The sequence below is a fragment of the Oncorhynchus kisutch genome, linkage group LG3 (assembly GCF_002021735.2).
Source record: "Oncorhynchus kisutch isolate 150728-3 linkage group LG3, Okis_V2, whole genome shotgun sequence".
Taxonomy (NCBI): Eukaryota; Metazoa; Chordata; class Actinopteri; order Salmoniformes; family Salmonidae; genus Oncorhynchus; species Oncorhynchus kisutch.
Window position 1 is genome coordinate 12,532,504 of NC_034176.2, and position 17,852 is coordinate 12,550,355.

The 17,852-nt window shown below is 46.1% G+C and overlaps 1 protein-coding gene across 1 annotated transcript in view; it reads right to left on the reverse strand.

The window, feature by feature from the left end:
* Window positions 1-17,852, reverse strand: part of LOC109872102 (adhesion G-protein coupled receptor V1) — a 280,286-nt gene that overhangs the window by 173,642 nt on the left and 88,792 nt on the right. Inside the window, exons 49-70 of the mRNA XM_031817533.1 lie at window positions 17,562-17,823; window positions 12,279-12,401; window positions 9,979-10,201; window positions 9,599-9,803; window positions 9,259-9,405; window positions 8,801-9,056; window positions 8,218-8,420; window positions 7,293-7,469; window positions 6,391-6,573; window positions 6,055-6,234; window positions 5,766-5,930; window positions 5,445-5,565; window positions 5,068-5,191; window positions 4,693-4,831; window positions 4,254-4,439; window positions 3,344-3,579; window positions 2,770-2,918; window positions 2,231-2,429; window positions 1,791-2,010; window positions 1,095-1,334; window positions 778-927; window positions 89-577 (exon numbers count right to left, since the gene is read on the reverse strand). Of these exons, the coding sequence (XP_031673393.1) occupies window positions 89-577; window positions 778-927; window positions 1,095-1,334; window positions 1,791-2,010; window positions 2,231-2,429; window positions 2,770-2,918; window positions 3,344-3,579; window positions 4,254-4,439; window positions 4,693-4,831; window positions 5,068-5,191; window positions 5,445-5,565; window positions 5,766-5,930; window positions 6,055-6,234; window positions 6,391-6,573; window positions 7,293-7,469; window positions 8,218-8,420; window positions 8,801-9,056; window positions 9,259-9,405; window positions 9,599-9,803; window positions 9,979-10,201; window positions 12,279-12,401; window positions 17,562-17,823 (4,377 nt within the window). The remainder of the gene's footprint in view (window positions 1-88; window positions 578-777; window positions 928-1,094; window positions 1,335-1,790; window positions 2,011-2,230; window positions 2,430-2,769; window positions 2,919-3,343; window positions 3,580-4,253; window positions 4,440-4,692; window positions 4,832-5,067; window positions 5,192-5,444; window positions 5,566-5,765; window positions 5,931-6,054; window positions 6,235-6,390; window positions 6,574-7,292; window positions 7,470-8,217; window positions 8,421-8,800; window positions 9,057-9,258; window positions 9,406-9,598; window positions 9,804-9,978; window positions 10,202-12,278; window positions 12,402-17,561; window positions 17,824-17,852) is intronic.

Consider the following 17,852-nt stretch of genomic DNA (forward strand, 5'->3'; position numbering starts at 1 on the left):
ACGAGTGCATGATCCCCCATTGATGCATCAAAATCATATAAAACCATGGCAACCCTGGTCTTGAGTATATCTTTGAGTCCTCTCTTACCTGAGTACTGATTGGCACTGAGTCAGAGGCTGAATCCTCTCCATGCTTGATCAGGACTCTCCCCACAGCCGCCCCTCCTAGCAGCTCCTGTCCATTCAGCCCAGGCCCAGTACTGATCCGGTAGCCTACACTGGCGTTGCCGAAGGCCCCAGCCTGGCGCGTCACGTTCAGGGCCAGGAGTCTGACCAACCCGGCCCCCCTCCCCACCACAACCACCGCCTGCCGCTCCGCCGCCAGGCCGAACACGCCGTGCGGCTCATCGTTGGCACGCACCCTGAAGAGGGTGGTACTGCGGTTGGTGTTCAGGGTGGCGCCACCCTCCACGGAGCTCAGCCGGAGCAGGTAGAGCTCCTCCAGCTCGGGCACAGCATCAGGTAGAAGAGTGAGGACCACCTCTACCCCCCTCTGACCATCCAGGATAACCACGGAGCCGCTGAGGGCCGAGAAGTCCCCCGTTGTGTCAGAGTCACTCAGGATCTGCCAGTGCACCTGAGAGACACACACACACACACATCTATAACATACCTGTAAATTGGCTGTATATTTTATCGGACAGACAGTGTAATGAACTCGGCTCATACAGTCTCCCAGCAGACCTCAGTTAAAGGGACACACTCAAAGCCGGAGCATTGCCCTTAAAGCCATATTCTGTCTGCAACAGTATGATGTCACCCTCGAGGTGGTCGTACCGTGACGTTGCCCATGACACCGTGTCTGCGCATGATGATCAGGGAGATGTTGAGCGGCCCCTCGCCGGCTGTGGGCTCACTGTACACACGCTCTCTAAGGTCCTCCTCTGTCAACTCAACTATACCATTAGGGTCTCCAAACTTCTCAATCTGAGGCACACACACACACCAAACCAAGAGAAAACCACATGTTGTCGCCACGATTCAGAGAATCTTAATATTAATAAGAGCCTGTGAAGTAATTTCAATATAATGGTTTTAATACAACTGGGGTTCGTATTAATATTGAGATGTCACTCATTGGGACTGTGATGTACCTTGAGTGTGACAGAGCCAGCTCGGGGGTCAATGTCCATGTCACCTGAGAGGAGTTGAAGCACGACCACAAAGGTCTCCGCCACCTCCACCTCCGCATGGGGTAGAATCCTCAGATCAATGGTGCGCAATCCCCCCTCCCCGTCTCTGAAATGGAATGATCCGTTCACAGGATCTCCAATGTCTGTGTTTACGGGTGGCAAGACCTCTTTGGTGTTGGGACCCAGAATGCTCCATGTTATCTGAGGAAAGGAGATCAATGATTCCGATTGGCTGGTATGCATCACTCTCATGCTGGCAAAGACAAGAAGACTAGATTAATATTACTGCCAAATATATTCGGACCAATCGTTCCCTTATGAAAAATACAGAATCAAGACATTATCCGTTGCATAGGCTAACAGGTATGGCAGTGTCATTAAGTTTAGCATGAGTGATGGTTATCTGGCAGAGAAATGGTGACAGTGAACAAGCTCTTGTACCTCTGTCAGAGAGACAGAACATGGCAGTTAGACACTAGTGGCCGATTACGCGAACACAAATTCACCTTCCCTCTGGACTAAAGAAACACTTTCACTGGAGATTCTCTATCGAGCGTTCTTTTTAGTCTGTGTCTGGGAAACCGTCTTGAAGGTGGCTGAGGCTACAGACCTAACAAGAGGGAGACAGAGTGAGGGGGAGTGTCCCAGTAGGCTTACCGTAGCGTTGCCTACAAACCCCCCCGCCCTCTCCAGGTGCAGGCTGAACTTCAGGGTACTGTTGGGGTTCACCAAGGTGATCACACTCGCGTTCAGGAAACGGACCACGCCATTGAGCGAGTCGCTCTTGGCGATGGTAACCCTGGCAATCAGATGAGTACCCAGTATTGCTCCGCCCGTGGCACCTGACAGCTGGATCTCAAACGTCTCGGCGTCCTCCCTGGGAGAAGAGTTATGACTCCATTACTGCTCTTTCATGTTCACATCCATTTTCTAATGGTCTAATGATCATTTCTAAATGATCACAAAATGTAATAGCACAATCAAATAATTAAACATTGTTTCGTGGCTGGGGAGGAAACATTTTAAAGGTGATCTGTGGAGAGACAGAGAGAGACAGAGACAGACAGAGAAAGAGACAGAGAGGGAGGGAAACTTACCTGTCCTGGTCGTCTATAATGGACACGTTGATGTGACTGGTGTTGTGGCCATGGAGGAAGGTGAGCGAGCCGTTGCCCAGGATATAGTCCAGCCCGGCCCTGGCAGTCAGACCCCTAGAGGTGTACTCTGCTGTGACCAGGCCGTAGGAACCCACCCTCCTCACCACTGGGATGGATGCATTGCCCACATCCTCCTCCACTGGAGAGAGACGAGAGGAGGATCAAATACAATCAGTGCATCCCAAATGGCACCTGGTACACTATGTAGGGAATAGGGTGCTGTTATGGACGGGGACAAATGTACACTTTAATACTGTATTGTAATACTCCTTACATATTGCATTCATCCAATCACCACTCTCAGAATCCCTCTGTTTTAATAATGTCCATTACATATTAAGAGGATGAAATGACATTTGCTAAAGTGATGCCTGATACTAATAGCTATGTTGAATAGTGTCAACCTGTGTGTGTGTGTGTGTGTGTGTGTGTGTGTGTGTGTGTGTGTGTGTGTGTGTGTGTGTGTATTAGAGGCTGACCTGTGATGTTGACATAGTCAGGGAGGAACTCCAGAACGCCCTCTGAGTTGTCACTCTTCTGGATGACGATCATGATGGAGGAAACATTGCCGATGGCTGGAGGCTGGTCTCGTTGCAGGCCGTGCTCCCTCACACTGAAGTCCACACTACTGGCCACAGGAGGGGGACAGAGGTCAGAGACAACACCAGTCCGTCTCACACCCAGTGATGTAAAGGTAAAAATAAATAGATGGATAACACTGATCTCCATTTGTGGTGAAAGGTGGGTGAACGTTCAAAATAAATAAAAAGGTAGGTAAACAGCATTAATCTGTGTTTACCCTCAACAATACCACAGAGACCCACAACTTCCACCTCACTTACAGTGAAATCCACATTTCTGACCATGGCATTTTGATCACTAACCAGGTTCGGGATTCTCCTCCCACACCTAAACCCTACATCAGCAGCTCAGGGTAGAAGTTGTCCTTAGCAACAGATCTAGGATCAGCTTTCCCTCTTCAACCCCCCTAACCTTAACTGGAGGACAGGAAGCACAGAAATGACTCTAGATCACTGTCCAGGGTCTACCTACCTGTCATTGAGGAGCTCCACTGTGGTGATGTTGAGGTAGAACTCCTCAGGTCCCTCTGGGAGGTCGTCGTCATGGATGCTCAGCGTGACCCCACGCGTGGTCTGGCCTGGGCCAAACAGAAGCCTATCCGAGGCACTGGTGAAGTCCACTCCACTGACCGCTACACTGCCTGCTGTCTGGTAGGTTACCCACACACTCCCAAACCTGCCCATGGAGCGCACCACTGTTACATTGACCTGGGAGGGAAGAGAAGGTGGAGGAGGAGGGGGCAAAAAATAGGCAGTCATATCATCATATGATGACTCTTGACTAAAACACAGTGTCACGAGTTCCGCCAAAGTCTGTCGCTCTCCTTTTTCGTTCGGCGGTCGACGTCACCGGTCTTCTAGCCATCGCCGATCCACCTTTCATTTTCCATTTGTTTTGTCTCGTCTTCCATCACACCTGGTTTCAATTCCATCATTACATGTTGTGTATTTAACCCTCTGTTCCCCCCCATGTCCTTGTCCAGAATTGTTTTTTGTGGTGCTTGTGCACGTTATGCTGGTGTGTAACGGGTTTTGTTAACACATTGATTTATTGTTCTGTTTACGGTGGTTTTGTTTATTAAACTGCGCTGTTGTAAATCTGTTTTTTGCTCTCCTGCGCCTGACTTCTCTGCCGCCAGTACACACCCCCTACACACAGCTAAATGACTTCATTTACACTTCTGACTATCAACCATTCTATTGCTCCCTTAGCCCACCCTCCCTCTGATAGGACAGGTCAGACCATTCCCAGGCTCTGATAGGGCTGGTCAGACCGTTCCCAGGCTCTGATAGGGCAGTTCTAACCAGTTAGACATCCTCTAGTGAGTTTCAACAATGTGGTTGTTTAAGATCATGGCCCAAGACTGCCCAGGCGCGCTCACCTTGCCCTCCTCCTCAGAGGCCCTGACGAGGCCTTGGACAAAGGAGAACAGGCCGTGGGGGAGATCACTGGCTGCCATGGTGACCGTGGCCCTCTGGGCCAAGGGGCTGATCCCTGCCCCGGGCGTGACTGAGGTCAGGGTCAGCTGGTACACACGCCACTCCTCTGCCGTGTCATCATCCAGCGCCTGAAATTACAACAATAACAAACGCCACTCCCTTCAGCCTGTGACCCAATATCCATACTAGGACACTGTTGAAAATGCATGTTCAATACAATAGGTTACATCACTTCACTCTAAGTAGCAGTCAAGTATTTATATTGGGACACAGTTTTACAATTTACATTGGGAAATACATTTCACTTAACAATAAGATGATGTATGATAAAACAAGAACATAGTGATGAATATCATTCCATAGTCAGAGAGATTGTCATACTTTGAGGCGTATGGTGGCGGCAGACTGTCTGTCCCTCATGGTCACCACGCCAGACAGCTCCTCAAACTCAGAGGCCACAGCAGGAGTGATGTTCCAGTACACCTGGATCACTCCAAAGATGCCAGGGCCGCGTACAAGGCTGAGACACACACACACACACACACACACACACACACACACACACACACACACACATACACACACACACACACACACACACATAATGGTATCATTGCAACATGCATTTGGTCGACATCATATTAACCAAAAGAAGACTTTCTCAACGGCACAACAGAAATATTCTGACCAATGAACATATGTGAGGCTTTCCCATTAGCCAGTGATATGTGTGTGTGTAACTGTCTGTATGTGTACCTGACCAGAGCAGTCCCATTATAGTCTCCCTGAGGTTCTCCGATAAGGATGCTCCTGGAAGCCTCAGCGATGCCCACTATTCCCAGGGCTGCACGGTCTCCCAGGATGGTGATGGTGGCTGACCCTACAGACACACACCAACCCAGGGGACACAGTTCAGTCTAATGCCCTCCTCTTGTGCTCCTTACACACAAGTTGCCTCTAGGCGTAGATCTAGGATCAGCTTACTCTCCCTCAATCCAAACCATAACCATTAGAATTTAAAATGCAGAAACTGACCTCAGATCAGCTTCTAGGGGCAACTTTATCCCTCCCCTCTCCGTAGACCAGAGACTGTGTGTATGTTTAAACACAGTGAGGCAGCCAAAGACACTGACCATTAACAGGGTCGATTACAGCACCACTCTTGGCAGCCAGGAGCTGGACAGTGAAGCTCTCGTCTCCCTCCAACACAGCGTCAGCCAGAGCCCGGATCACCAGCGTTTTCCTCAACTCTGTCTGAGGTTCACAAAGTCTCCCATCAGTGTCTTCCCTACAAACTGCAGTTTCAACTTCTAAGATAAACTGTACATTTAGCACCAACTATTATTACATTTGGTATCAATTATTACCAAGTAGTTACCTAGTTAGTTCACATATAGTGTAAAACACTGTTAACTGACCTGCTATCCTCTTCCCTAGCCACGCCCCCTACTGACCTCATTGAAGACCAGTGTTCCGTTGAGAGGTGAAAGGTCGTCCCGGGCAGTGTCCTCCAGGCGCCACATCAGTGTCACCGCCCCCTCGCCTTCTGCACTTCGCACCACCGTCAGCGTTGCCATGGCAGCCGGGTCACTAGTGAACTCTGGCTCGCTGATAGTGAACTAGAAGGAGATTTGTTTACTTAGCCTAATAATGGTTTACAATAAGGTTGTATTGGATTGGAAAATACAACTTCTTCCATTCTCTGTAGGGCAACTTGTTGGGTGACAATGAGTTGTGACTCACAGTCTTCTCCTGGAAGCCGAAGCTGCCCAGCGGTGAATCGTTGGGTGGGATGGTGACGGTCACAGAGATCTCCACCCCCAGCCTGGCTCCACCAATAACACGCATTAGAGTCACACTGAAGTGCTCCACAGACTCCACCTCCGTGTCATCCACGATGCTGATGTCTATGATGGCCTGTCCCTGCAAACAGAACCAGAGTTCATTTTACCTGAGGTATACATCTTATCCTTCATAGAATCTCAACTAGACTTAGTGGATCGAAGTTACATAGGTGACCTAACTTAACTATGTGATCTAACTGGAGAAACTCTCTAACCATAGTTGTAATCAAATCACCTGTCCATCTTGAAAGGTGATATTCCCAGAAGAGGGAGTGAAGTCATTGAGACTGGTAGTGATTGGCTGAGCCTCCCAGTACACCACCACTCTCCCAGTCCTGCCAGCCAATCGCAACACTGCTAGATGGAGGACGTTTCTGGGCGGAGCCACCTCATAGGCCAGCAACCCTCCAGACTCTTCCTAAAAATTAGACACAGAAACAGAGTTGGAACATTAAAATGCCCATTTGTACCATAGGGTTAAAAGACCCATTTGTACCATAGGGTTAACAGACCCATTTGTACCATAGGGTTAACATACCCATTTGTACCATAGGGTTAACATACCTATTGGTATTCATTCACTCGTTAGTCAGAGCTTTCAGATAATCTCTAAACCTTAGAGCACCATATAGTTACTGTTGTAAGATGTTGTGACATACTTCAGAAAGGAATGGGGTGTTTCATTCAAGGAGAATAAAGGAATGGAGTGTTTCATTCAAGGAGAATAAAGGAATGGAGTGTTTCATTCAAGGAGAATAAAGGAATGGAGTGTTTCATTCAAGGAGAATAAAGAATGGAGTGTTTTATTCAAGGAGAATAAAGGAATGGAGTGGCATATTCAAGGAGAATAAAGGAATGGAGTGGCATATTCAAGGAGAATAAAGGAATGGAGTGGCATATTCAAGGGGAATAAAGGAATGGAGTGCCATATTCAAGGAGAATAAAGGAATGGAGTGCCATATTCAAGGAGAATAAAGGAATGGAGTGCCATATTCAAGGAGAATAAAGGAATGGAGTGTCATATTCAAGGGGAATAAAGGAATGGAGTGTCATATTCAAGGAGAATAAAGGAATGGAGTGTCATATTCAAGGAAAATTGTGTAGCATATGGGTAGAGGTAGTAGTGTAAGGTATTACCTGGGAGACGTTGAACTGCAGGACCCCCCGTGGGTCATCGTTCTCCTGGATGGTGACCTCAGCCACCTCCATGCCAGGCCTCTTCACACTGGGCTGGGCTGCCCCCGTCAACCCCCCCACTAGTTCCACGCCTGTGATGTTCACCAGGAAACTTTCAGCCAGCTCCGGAGCCTCATCCTGGTTGATACATACACACACAGCCCTCAGGTCTGGAGGATCTGACCAACGCTGTGGGGTATGGTTGCCTGCTATATTAGGAGCAAAGAAAACCCAACCCACAGACAGGAACTACTGATCTTTCCCATGTTCCACTTCTAAAGAGCCTTTATTCCCCAATCAACCTTAAAGAATGTTGGCAGTTTCAGAGCACATAGAAACCCGGTCCATGTTTTTCAAAACTTCCTCTCAGTCTAAACAAAACACAAAAGTAGTTACCATTAAAATAGCCACTCAACACTGCAATTTACTAGGAATGGATCTATTCCGATGGGAAATAAGTAGTTGGTTTCCTCCGTGGCAGACCCAACACCGGTGGTTTTAGACCTAGTATGGACCTAAGCTGTAGGCAGAAAGCAGCCAGAACAGGCAGAAAGCAACCAGAACAGGCAGAAATCAGCCAGAACAGGCAGCCAGAAGAGGCTAAAAGCAGCCAGAACAGAGCCAGAACAGACAGAAAGCAGCCAGAACAGGCAGAAATCAGCCAGAACAGGAAGAAAGCAGCCAGAACAGGCAGAAAGCAGCCAGAAAAGGCAGAAAGCCACAGTGTCTGCTGAACCAATCTAGATTTACATTGCTGGGGTGGAAGAGGAGAAGGAGAGGAGGAGGATCCGGTCCCCAGTCATCCCAAGATGAGTCTTGAGGATGGTTTGTCCATAAAGTAATATTCTATCATTTTCTATTCTATTCTACTATATTCTATGCGTACCGGTAGTATGGTGATGGTGATGAGGGCAAGGGTGGCGTTCTCCTTCATAATGACGGTGCCCTCCCGGGGTGTGTAGTCCTGTGGGGCGCTGGCCTGGTTGGAGGGGGGCTTGGATAGGGCTGGTCCTGTCTGGTAGTGCACTGCCACCTCCCCAGAAGCCTCCTGCTCCCTCACAATGGTCAGGGTGACATTAGTGGGACTCTCTTGGGTGAAAAGCAGAGACAAACATGTACAAGGAGCATTAGACAACTTACCTAAACCTTATAGCCTGAACAAGGACAGAAACAGATTGGATAATGTGTAGTAGTGAATCACACCAACATCATAGTGCCTGTCAAATCAAGTAATGATCGCTCATGACAACCTACTTTACACAAGTAACCAAACACTTCAGTAGCTTTAAAAATGTACATTTTTCAAATAGGGCTTATTTTTAACTATACTTTTTTATTATTCAGACCGTTCCCAGGCTCTGATAGGGCAGTTCTAACCAGTTAGACATCCTCTAGTGAGTTTCAACAATGTGGTTGTTGTTTCCACTGTATAAATAAATGTATAACAATGCAAACAGCTGGCTTCTTACTCTGAGGCTCCTGTGTGAGGAGGTACTGGGAGTCCAGGTGCCAGCCTATCAACCCGTAGGGTGAGCCGTTGGGCAAGATGGTGAGGAGGGCCTGTGCTCTCTGGGGGTCAATCAGCGCTCCCCTGGAGTGCTGGTCTAGGCCCACCGTGGTGACATCCAGCAGGGTGATGGTGACCCTCTCCTTCAGCTCAGGGATGCTATCTGCTAGCACGGTCAGATTGATGGTAGCCACCACCTGGCCCTGGGAAAACGTCACCTGAGAAACACGGTAGAGGACAACAGGGTGGATGTCTGTTCCTATGTAGCTCAGCCAATCCAGGAAGTTAATTTGCAACCAATGAACTAAACTAGAAATGGCACATCAGTTGTTTGGTATCTCTTCTATTTCTCTATATCGAACACATGGAAGTTAGCCATGAGAGAGAGAGAGAGAGAGAGATGGAAAGAGAGAGACTCACCACTCCTGACGTGGGAAAGATATCTTCCAGACTGCCGTTGGCTGCCCAGTGGATGGTCAGTCTCCTGAAGGTCCCTCTCCTCCTCTCAACACTCAGAGAGATAGGGTTGCCCTTCGTCAACTCCTCCACTTCCACAGATAGAGAGCCCTGGAGAGACAGCATCAATGTCAGTATGCACTGTAATATCATAAAGATTTTTACCATTCAACTGTATTGGAAAATAAAATATGAGCATAGAGCGTTAGCACTATAAATTTATGTATGTATAGACATAGAAATGCAAGCAACAGAAACCTATTTGGAAATTGACAGTAAATCAGAGTTAAACAACAGAGAGTACCTGTGTGAAGCCTATGACTCCATGGGCGTCATCATTGGCTGGAATAAGCACGGTCACCTGACCACCAAAGCCAATCTCAGCCCCTCCCTTGGGATTCTTCAGGACCACCCGGAACTGTTCGTCCTCCTCTGGGACATCGTCGTCGACGACGTTCACCGCAATCTCCAACTCCTGGTCACCGGGCACAAAACGCAACTCGCCATAGCTGAGAGTGAAATGCATTACGGTCAGAGAAGACAGCCACTGAAGAATGAACAAAGAACAACAGGCACAAGTGATGATGTAAGTGCCAATTTCCTCAAAGTTTGATCAAACATATGACCAATGCCTCTGTTCTGAATGTATTGGGTTGCCATGAGAACAGTGGGGCATATCTGTACCTGGGTATGAAGTCAGAACGGTTGGAGACAGAGGTGAGCTCATACATAGTGGTGCCTGAGGGCTCGGTGGCTGCTAGGAGGCTCTTAGTGGTGTTGATGTAGGGGAGTGGGAGAGAGAGGAAGTTGGAGGCTGGAGGAGACGTGAGCACCAGGGCAAACAGCGTGATGTCAGACCTCCAGGTGTACAGCGCTGAGCCGTTGCTGCCGGCCAGCAGGAGATGGGCTACGAGACACACAGAGAGAGAGAGAGAGAGAGAGAGATACAGCGAGAGAAAGAGAGAGAGAGAGAGAGAGAGAGATACAGAGATACAGAGAGAAAGATACAGAGATACAGAAAGAGACAGAGAGAGAGAGAGAGAGAGATGATCAAAATCCAGAAAAAAAATCCAGAAAAGAGCCGTTAAATCCTAAAACCACCTAAAAGGAAGCAATTCCCAAACCTTCCATAACAAAGCCATCACCTACAGAGAGACCTAGAGAAGAGTCCCCGAAGCAAGCTGGTCCTGGGGATCTGTTCACCAACACAAACAGACCCCACAGAGCCCCAGGACAGCAACTCAATTAGACCCAACCAAATGATGAGAAAACAAAAAGATAATTACTTGACACATTGGAAAGAGTCAACAAAAAAAACTGAGCTAACTAGAATGTTATTTGGCCCTAAACAGAGAGTACAGACTGGCAGAATACCTGACCTGACCACTGTGACTGACCCAAACTTAAGGAACGCTTTGATTATGTACAGACTCAGTCAGCAGTGGTTCCTCCTTTAAAGGTTGCGAGTTTACGCCGCGGGACATAGAGGTAATTTGTGGTTTAGTACGGTGCCCTGCGTCACCACTTCATTGCTCCAGACCAGCGCAAGGAGTTACAGCGCTGATTATGCTTTGGGTCCTACTGTGTCTCTAACTGACAATGAATGGGCGACATACACCTAAATAGAAACAGATTTCCCAGCCTTGACTGGGAAAACCATGAAATGACAGTAGGTTTTTGTTTTTTCTCCCTCTAAAACCAGATATAAATCATTCTAAATGACAAACTGCTTTATTTACAAATTAGTAACAATGTCTCACCCCATGTTCAAGAATGGCCTTTTCCCTCACTCATTTTACGTCATTTGAAAACAAAATCATCTCTAAAATATTTAAGGTGCATTACACTAATAATGGAGCTGACTAGGGAAACGTTCTGTTCTGTTCTTAGTGCCAGTCTGCACATTCAAACTAAAACAATGTAACTAACAATGGCATCTTTATGCTTTCATTAATAAAATAATGATGAAAATACTCTTTCAAAATGCCTATGTTTATTTAGCTATGGATCCATAATGAATTACTATGGGAATAAATATCACTGAATTACAGAAATATCCTCCAATCCTCTTTATGTAATTATTGGCGTAGAGTCACATCATATTTTTCGTACTGTTGGCCTACCTTAGGCAACATGAGTCTCACTGGTGTTGAGTAATGTGCTGTTAAAAGTGGTTTAGGTCTTATTTATTTAAAGAACATATTGAAGTTAGAAGCAATACGATTTGAAGCAATAGCCTACAACTATTTTAGCACCATTTCGCAGAGCTCTGAGACAAGCATGGGAACAGGTCTTGATAAATCAATGAGATTGTTATGTTCACTTCATCTCCGTTTGGGTATTGGTTAGGCTAGAATTACAAACATAGAGTGCAGAAATGTTGTGCTTTTAGTGTGACCTTTATTTAACTAGACAAGTCAGTTAACAACAAATTCTTATTTACAAGGACAGCAGACTCCTTCCTCCCCGTCTGGCAATTGAACCCCTCTAGTACAGACATTATTGAACGCTATCAAATGTTTCTCAAAGATGACCTCTGGTGGTCAAATTAGCACTAACTAGCATTAATGGTATCAGTGGTTCACACTTAAATAACATGCCATAGAATTAAGAATAGAATAACATAGAATAGCATGCCGTAGAACTTTAAAGGACGAACCACTGTAGCCTTGCTATTGAGAAAGGCTGCCGTAGGCAGACCTGGCTCTCAAGATAATACAGGCTATGTGCACACTGCCCACAAAATGAGGTGGAAACTGAGCTGCACTTTCAACCTCTTGCCAAATGTATGACCATATTAGAGACACATGTTTCCCTCAGATTACACAAACCCACAAAGAATTTAAAACCAAACCCAATTTTGACAAACTCCCATGTATATTGGTTGAAATACCATCACATCAGCAAGATTTGTGACCTGTTGCTACAAGAAACAGGCAACTAGTGAAGAACAAACACCATTGTGTGTGTGTGTGTGTACTCACTGATCCCTGAGGGTAGAGTGAAGGGCTGGGCAGAGGCCAGGCCAGGGTGGGGGATAGACTGGCTGTGCTGGGGGAACAGCTGCTGGGAACCCCATACAAACACCTCACAGGAGGAAGAGGAACCTGGGGATAGGAACACACACACACACACACACAAACACACACACACACACACACACACACACACACACACACACACACACACACACACACACACACACACACACACACACACACACACACACACACACACACACACACACACTGCTTTATGTTAGCCCTCAATTCTTTCACTCACAGGTGGTTCTGTTAAGTATGACACACCCAGCTACTATAAATGACATCCTCTGAGCCTGCCTGTGGTACACTGAGCGGTTTCCCATTGGCCTACTACACTGAGCGGTTTCCCATTGGCCTACTACATTGACAGGCTCTTCCGTTTCAACAGGCTCTTCCGTTGCGACGTCCCCCGGACGTCCCCCGTCCTCCTACCATACACTTTTCTGTACATTATGCCTTGAATCTATTCTTTCTCGCCCAGAAATCTGCTCCTTTTACTCTCCATTCCGAACACACTAGACAACCATTTCTTATAGCCTTTAGCCGTACCCTTATTCTACTCCTCCCCTGTTCCTCTGGTGATGTCCTGCAGCCCCCAGCACCACTCCCATTCCCCAGGCGCTCTCATTTGTTGACTTCTGTAACCGTAAAAGCCTTGGTTTCATGCATGTTAACATTAGAAGCCTCCTCAAGTTTATTTTATTCACTGCTTTAGCACACTCCATCAACCTAGCCGTGTCTGAATCCTGACTTAGGAAGGCCACCAAAAATCCAGAAATGTTTAACTAACTATAACATTTTCCGACAAGATAGAACTGCCAAAGGGGGCGGAGTTGCAATCTACTGCAGATATAGCCTGCAGAGTTCTGTCTTACTATCCAGGTCTGTGCCCAAACAATTCGAGCTTTTACTTTTAAAAATCCACCTTTCCAGAAACTAGTCTCTCACCGTTGATGCTTTTTATAGACCCCCTTCAGCCCCCAGCTGTGCCCTGGACACCATATGTGAATTGATTGCTCCCCATCTATCTTCAGAGTTTGTACTGTTAGGTGACCTAAACTGGGATATGCTTGACACCCCGGCCGTCCTACAATCTAAGCTAGATGCCCTCCATCTCACACAAATGATCAAGAAACCTACCAGGTACAACCCTAAATCCATAACCATGGGCACCCTCTTAGATATCATCCTGATCAACTTGCCTTCTAAATACACCTCTGCTGTATTCAACCAGGATCTCAGCGATCACTGCCTCATTGCCTGCGTGTGTAATAGGTTGTTGGTCAAATGACCACCCCTCATCATTGTCAAACGCTCCCTAAAACACTTCTACAAGCAGGCCTTTCTAATCGACCTGGCCCAGGTATCCTGGAAGGATATTGACCTCATCCTGTCAGGAGAGGATGCCTGATTGCTTTTTAAAAGTGCTTTCTTCACTATCTTAAAAAGCATGCCCCATTCAAAAAATGTAGAACTAAGAACAGATATACAGTTGGAAGTTTACATACACCTTAGCCAAATACATTTAAACTCAGTTTTTCACGATTCCTGACATTTTGTCAGAGTAAAAATTCCCTGTCTTAGGTCATTTAGGATCACCACTTTATTTTAAGAATGTGAAATGTCAGAATAATAGTAGACAGAATTATTTATTTCAGCTTTTATTTCTTTCACCACATTCCCAGTGGGTCATAAGTTTACATACACTCAATAAGTATTTGGTAGCATTGCCTTTAAATTGTTTAATTTGGGTCAAACGTTTCAGGTAGCCTTCCACAAGCTTCCCACAATAAGTTGGGTGAATTTTGGCCCATTCCTCCTGACAGAGCTGGTGTAACTGAGTCAGGTTTGTAGGCCTCCTTGCTCACACACGCTTTTTAAGTTCTGCCCACAAATTGTCTATAGGATTGAGGTCAGGGCTTTGTGATGGCCACTCCAATACCTTGACTTTGTTGTCCTTAAGCCATTTTGCCACAACTTTGGAAGTATGCATGAGGTCATTGTCCATTTGGAAGACCCATTTGCGATCAAGCTTTAACTTCCTGTTTCAATACATATACATAATTTTCCTGCCTCATGATGCCATCTATTTTGTGAAGTGCACTAGTCCCTCCTACAGCAAAGCACCCCCCATAATATGATGCTGCCACTCCCGTGCTTCACGGTTGGGATGGTGTTCTTTGGCTTGCAAGCATCCCCCTTTCTTCAACCAAACATAGCGATGGTCATTATGGCCAAATAGTTCTGTTTTTGTTTCATCAGATTAGAGGAAAATTTTCCAAAAAGTGCAATCTTTGTCCCCATGTGCAGTTGCAAACTGTAGTCTGGCTTTTTATGGCGGTTTTTGAGCAGTGGTTTCTTCCTTGCTGAAGGGCCTTTCAGGGTATGTCGATATAGGACTCATTTTACTGTGGATATAGATACTTGTACCTGTTTCCTCCAGCATCTTCACAAGGTCCTTTGCTGTTTTTCTGGGATTGATTTGCACTTTTCGCACCAAAGTACGTTCATCTCTATGAGACAGAATGCACCTCCTTCATGAGCGGTATGACAACTGTGTGGTCCCATGGTGTTTATACTTGCGTACTATTGGTCGTACAGATGAACGTGGTACCTTCAGGAGTTAGGAAATTCCTCCCAAGGATGAAACAGACTTGTGGAGGTCTACAATTTTTTTCTGAGGTCTTGGGGGATTTCTTTTGATTTTCCCAAAATGTCAAGCAAAGAGGCACTGGGTTTGAAGGTAAGCCTTGAAATACATCCACAGGTACACCTCCAATTGACTCAAATTATGTAAATTAGCCTATCAGAAGCTTCTAAAGCCATGACATAATTTTCTGGAATCTTCCAAGCTGTTTAAAGGCACAGTCAACTTAGTGTTTGTAAACTTCGGATAACTTCGCAATTGTGATACAGTGAATTATAAGTGAAATAATCTGTTAGAAAAATTACTTGTGTCATGCACAAAGTAGATGTCCTAACCCACTTGCCAAAAGTATTTGTTTGTTAATGGGCACCTCCTCCAAGCTGCCCATTGCACTGAGGATAGGAAACACTGTCACCACCGATAAATCTACGATAATTTCAATAAGCATTTTTCTACGGCTGGCCATGCTTTCCACCTGGCTACCCCTACCCCGGCCAACATCTCTGCAGCAACTTGTCCAAGCCCCCCTCAACCAAATCCAATCAGCTGATGTTCTGAAAAAGCTGTAAAATCTAGATCCCTACAAATCAGCTGGGCTAGACAATCTGGACCCTCTCTTTCTAAAATTATCCTCTGAAATTGTTGAAACCCCTATTACTAGTGTGTCCAGCGTCCCTTTCGTATCGTCTGAGATCCCCAAAGATTGTTGAGCTGCCCCAGTCATCCCCCTCTTCAAAGGGGGAGACACTCTAGACCCAAACTGTTATAGACCTATATCCTTCCTGCCCTGCCTTTCTAAAGTCTTCGAAAGGCAAGTTTTTCACATTTTTTATTTCACCTTTATTTAACCAGGTAAGCTAGTTGAGAACAAGTTCTCGTTTACAACTGCGACTTGGCCAAGATAAAGCAAAGTAGTGTGATACAAACAACAACACAGAGTTACACATGGAATAAACAAGTGTACAGTCAGTAACACAATTGGGAAAAAAGGGGGGAAAAGTCTATATTTAGTGTGTGCAAATGGTGTGAAGAGGTAAGGCAATAAATAGGCCATAGTAGCGAAGTAATTACAATTTAGCAAATTAACACTAGAGCGATAGATGAGCAGATGGTGATGTGCAAGTAGAAATACTTGTGTGCAAAAGAGCAGAAAAGTAAATAAAAACAATATGGGGATGAGGTAGGTAGATTGGGTGGGCTATTTTCAGATGGGCTATGTACAGCTGCAGCGATCGGTTAGCTGCTCAGATGCTGATGAAAGCCAAGTGAACAAACACATCACCGAACATTTTGAATTCTCCAATATGCAATTTGGTTTCAGAGCTGGTCATGGATGCACCTCAGCCACGCTCAAGGTCCTAAACGATATCATAACTGCCATCGATAAAAGACAGTACTGTGCAGCTGTCTTCATCGGCCTGGCCAAGGCTTTCGACTCACCGTCAATCACCGCATTCTTATTGGCAGAGTCAATAGCCTTGGCTTCTCTAATGACTGCCTCGCCTGGTTCACCAACTACTTCTCAGACAGAGTTCAGTGTGTCAAATCGGAGGGCCTGTTGTCCGGACCTCTGGCCGTCTCTATGGGTGTTGTCCCAGCGAACAATTCTCGGGCTGACTCTTTTCTCTGTATATATCAATGATGTCGCTCTTGCTGCAGGTGATTCTTTGATCCACCTCTACGGAGATGACACAATTCTGTATACATCTGGCCCTTCTTTGGACACTGTGCTAACAAACATCCAAACGAGCTTCAATGTCATACAACACTCTTCCGTGGCCTCCAACTGCTTTTAAATGCAAGTAAAACTAAGTGCATGCTCTTCAACCGATTGCTGCCCGCACCCTCCTGCCCAACTAGCATCACTTCTCTAGACGGTTCTGACTTAGAATATGTGGACAACTACAAATACCTAGGTGTCTGGTTAGACTGTAAACTCTCCTTCCAGACTCACATTAAAACTTATTCAGGCTAGGGTCTATTTTTCTCCACTTCCTGTCTGACTGACGTACCCAAAGTAAACTGCCTGTTACTCAGGCCCAGAAGCCAGAAGCATATAATTGGTACCATTGGATAGAAAACACTTTGAAGTTTGTAGAAATACTACACTGAACAGTTTCCCATTGGCCTACTATGCTGAGTGGTTTCCCATTGGCCTACTACACTGAGCCTTCTGGGAAACTCACATCATAGAGACTACCTACTTCACTTATTTGGATTGTGGTCTGTGGTGTTTTATCAAGGCTCCAATATACATAAGGACTTTTGTCGCCTTACTCCCTCCCGTCTGTGCACACAAACCATGTTTTGTCAACAGTGGATTGGGGACACATTAACTATGCCTGGTAAGTATCATATCTGCACCTTACCATCTCTGCACCACATGAGACACTTCTTTATCTCTGCACCACCTAAGCCACGTCACCATCTCTGCACCACATAAGCCACTTCAGAGCACACGGAGAATAACTAATAAATACAAAATGGCACCGTAGCAAAATGTCAACATAGAAGATTTTAGATTGCAAAGACAAATACAGAGGATGTGGTTTTTAGAGAAGGTCACATGAGGTCACCTTCGGTGATGACCAAAAGGAGAGTGTCTGCTCCTTTGTTTAGAGACTCTACTTGTTGAGCTCTGCTGCTGACAGGCAGAGGCCTAGGGTTCTGGAAGTGCCCTCCACTCCACTGGAACAGCACACAACCGTCCCCCATCTTTCTCCTCACACAGACAACCAGGTAGAGGGTGGTCCCATGGGAGAAGGGAGACACGCTAAGGACACCCTGAAGCTCCAGGCTCTGATGGAGAGCCAAGACACTTCCAGTCCAAACGAACACCTGGTAAAAACAAGACAAGTTAGCTACTA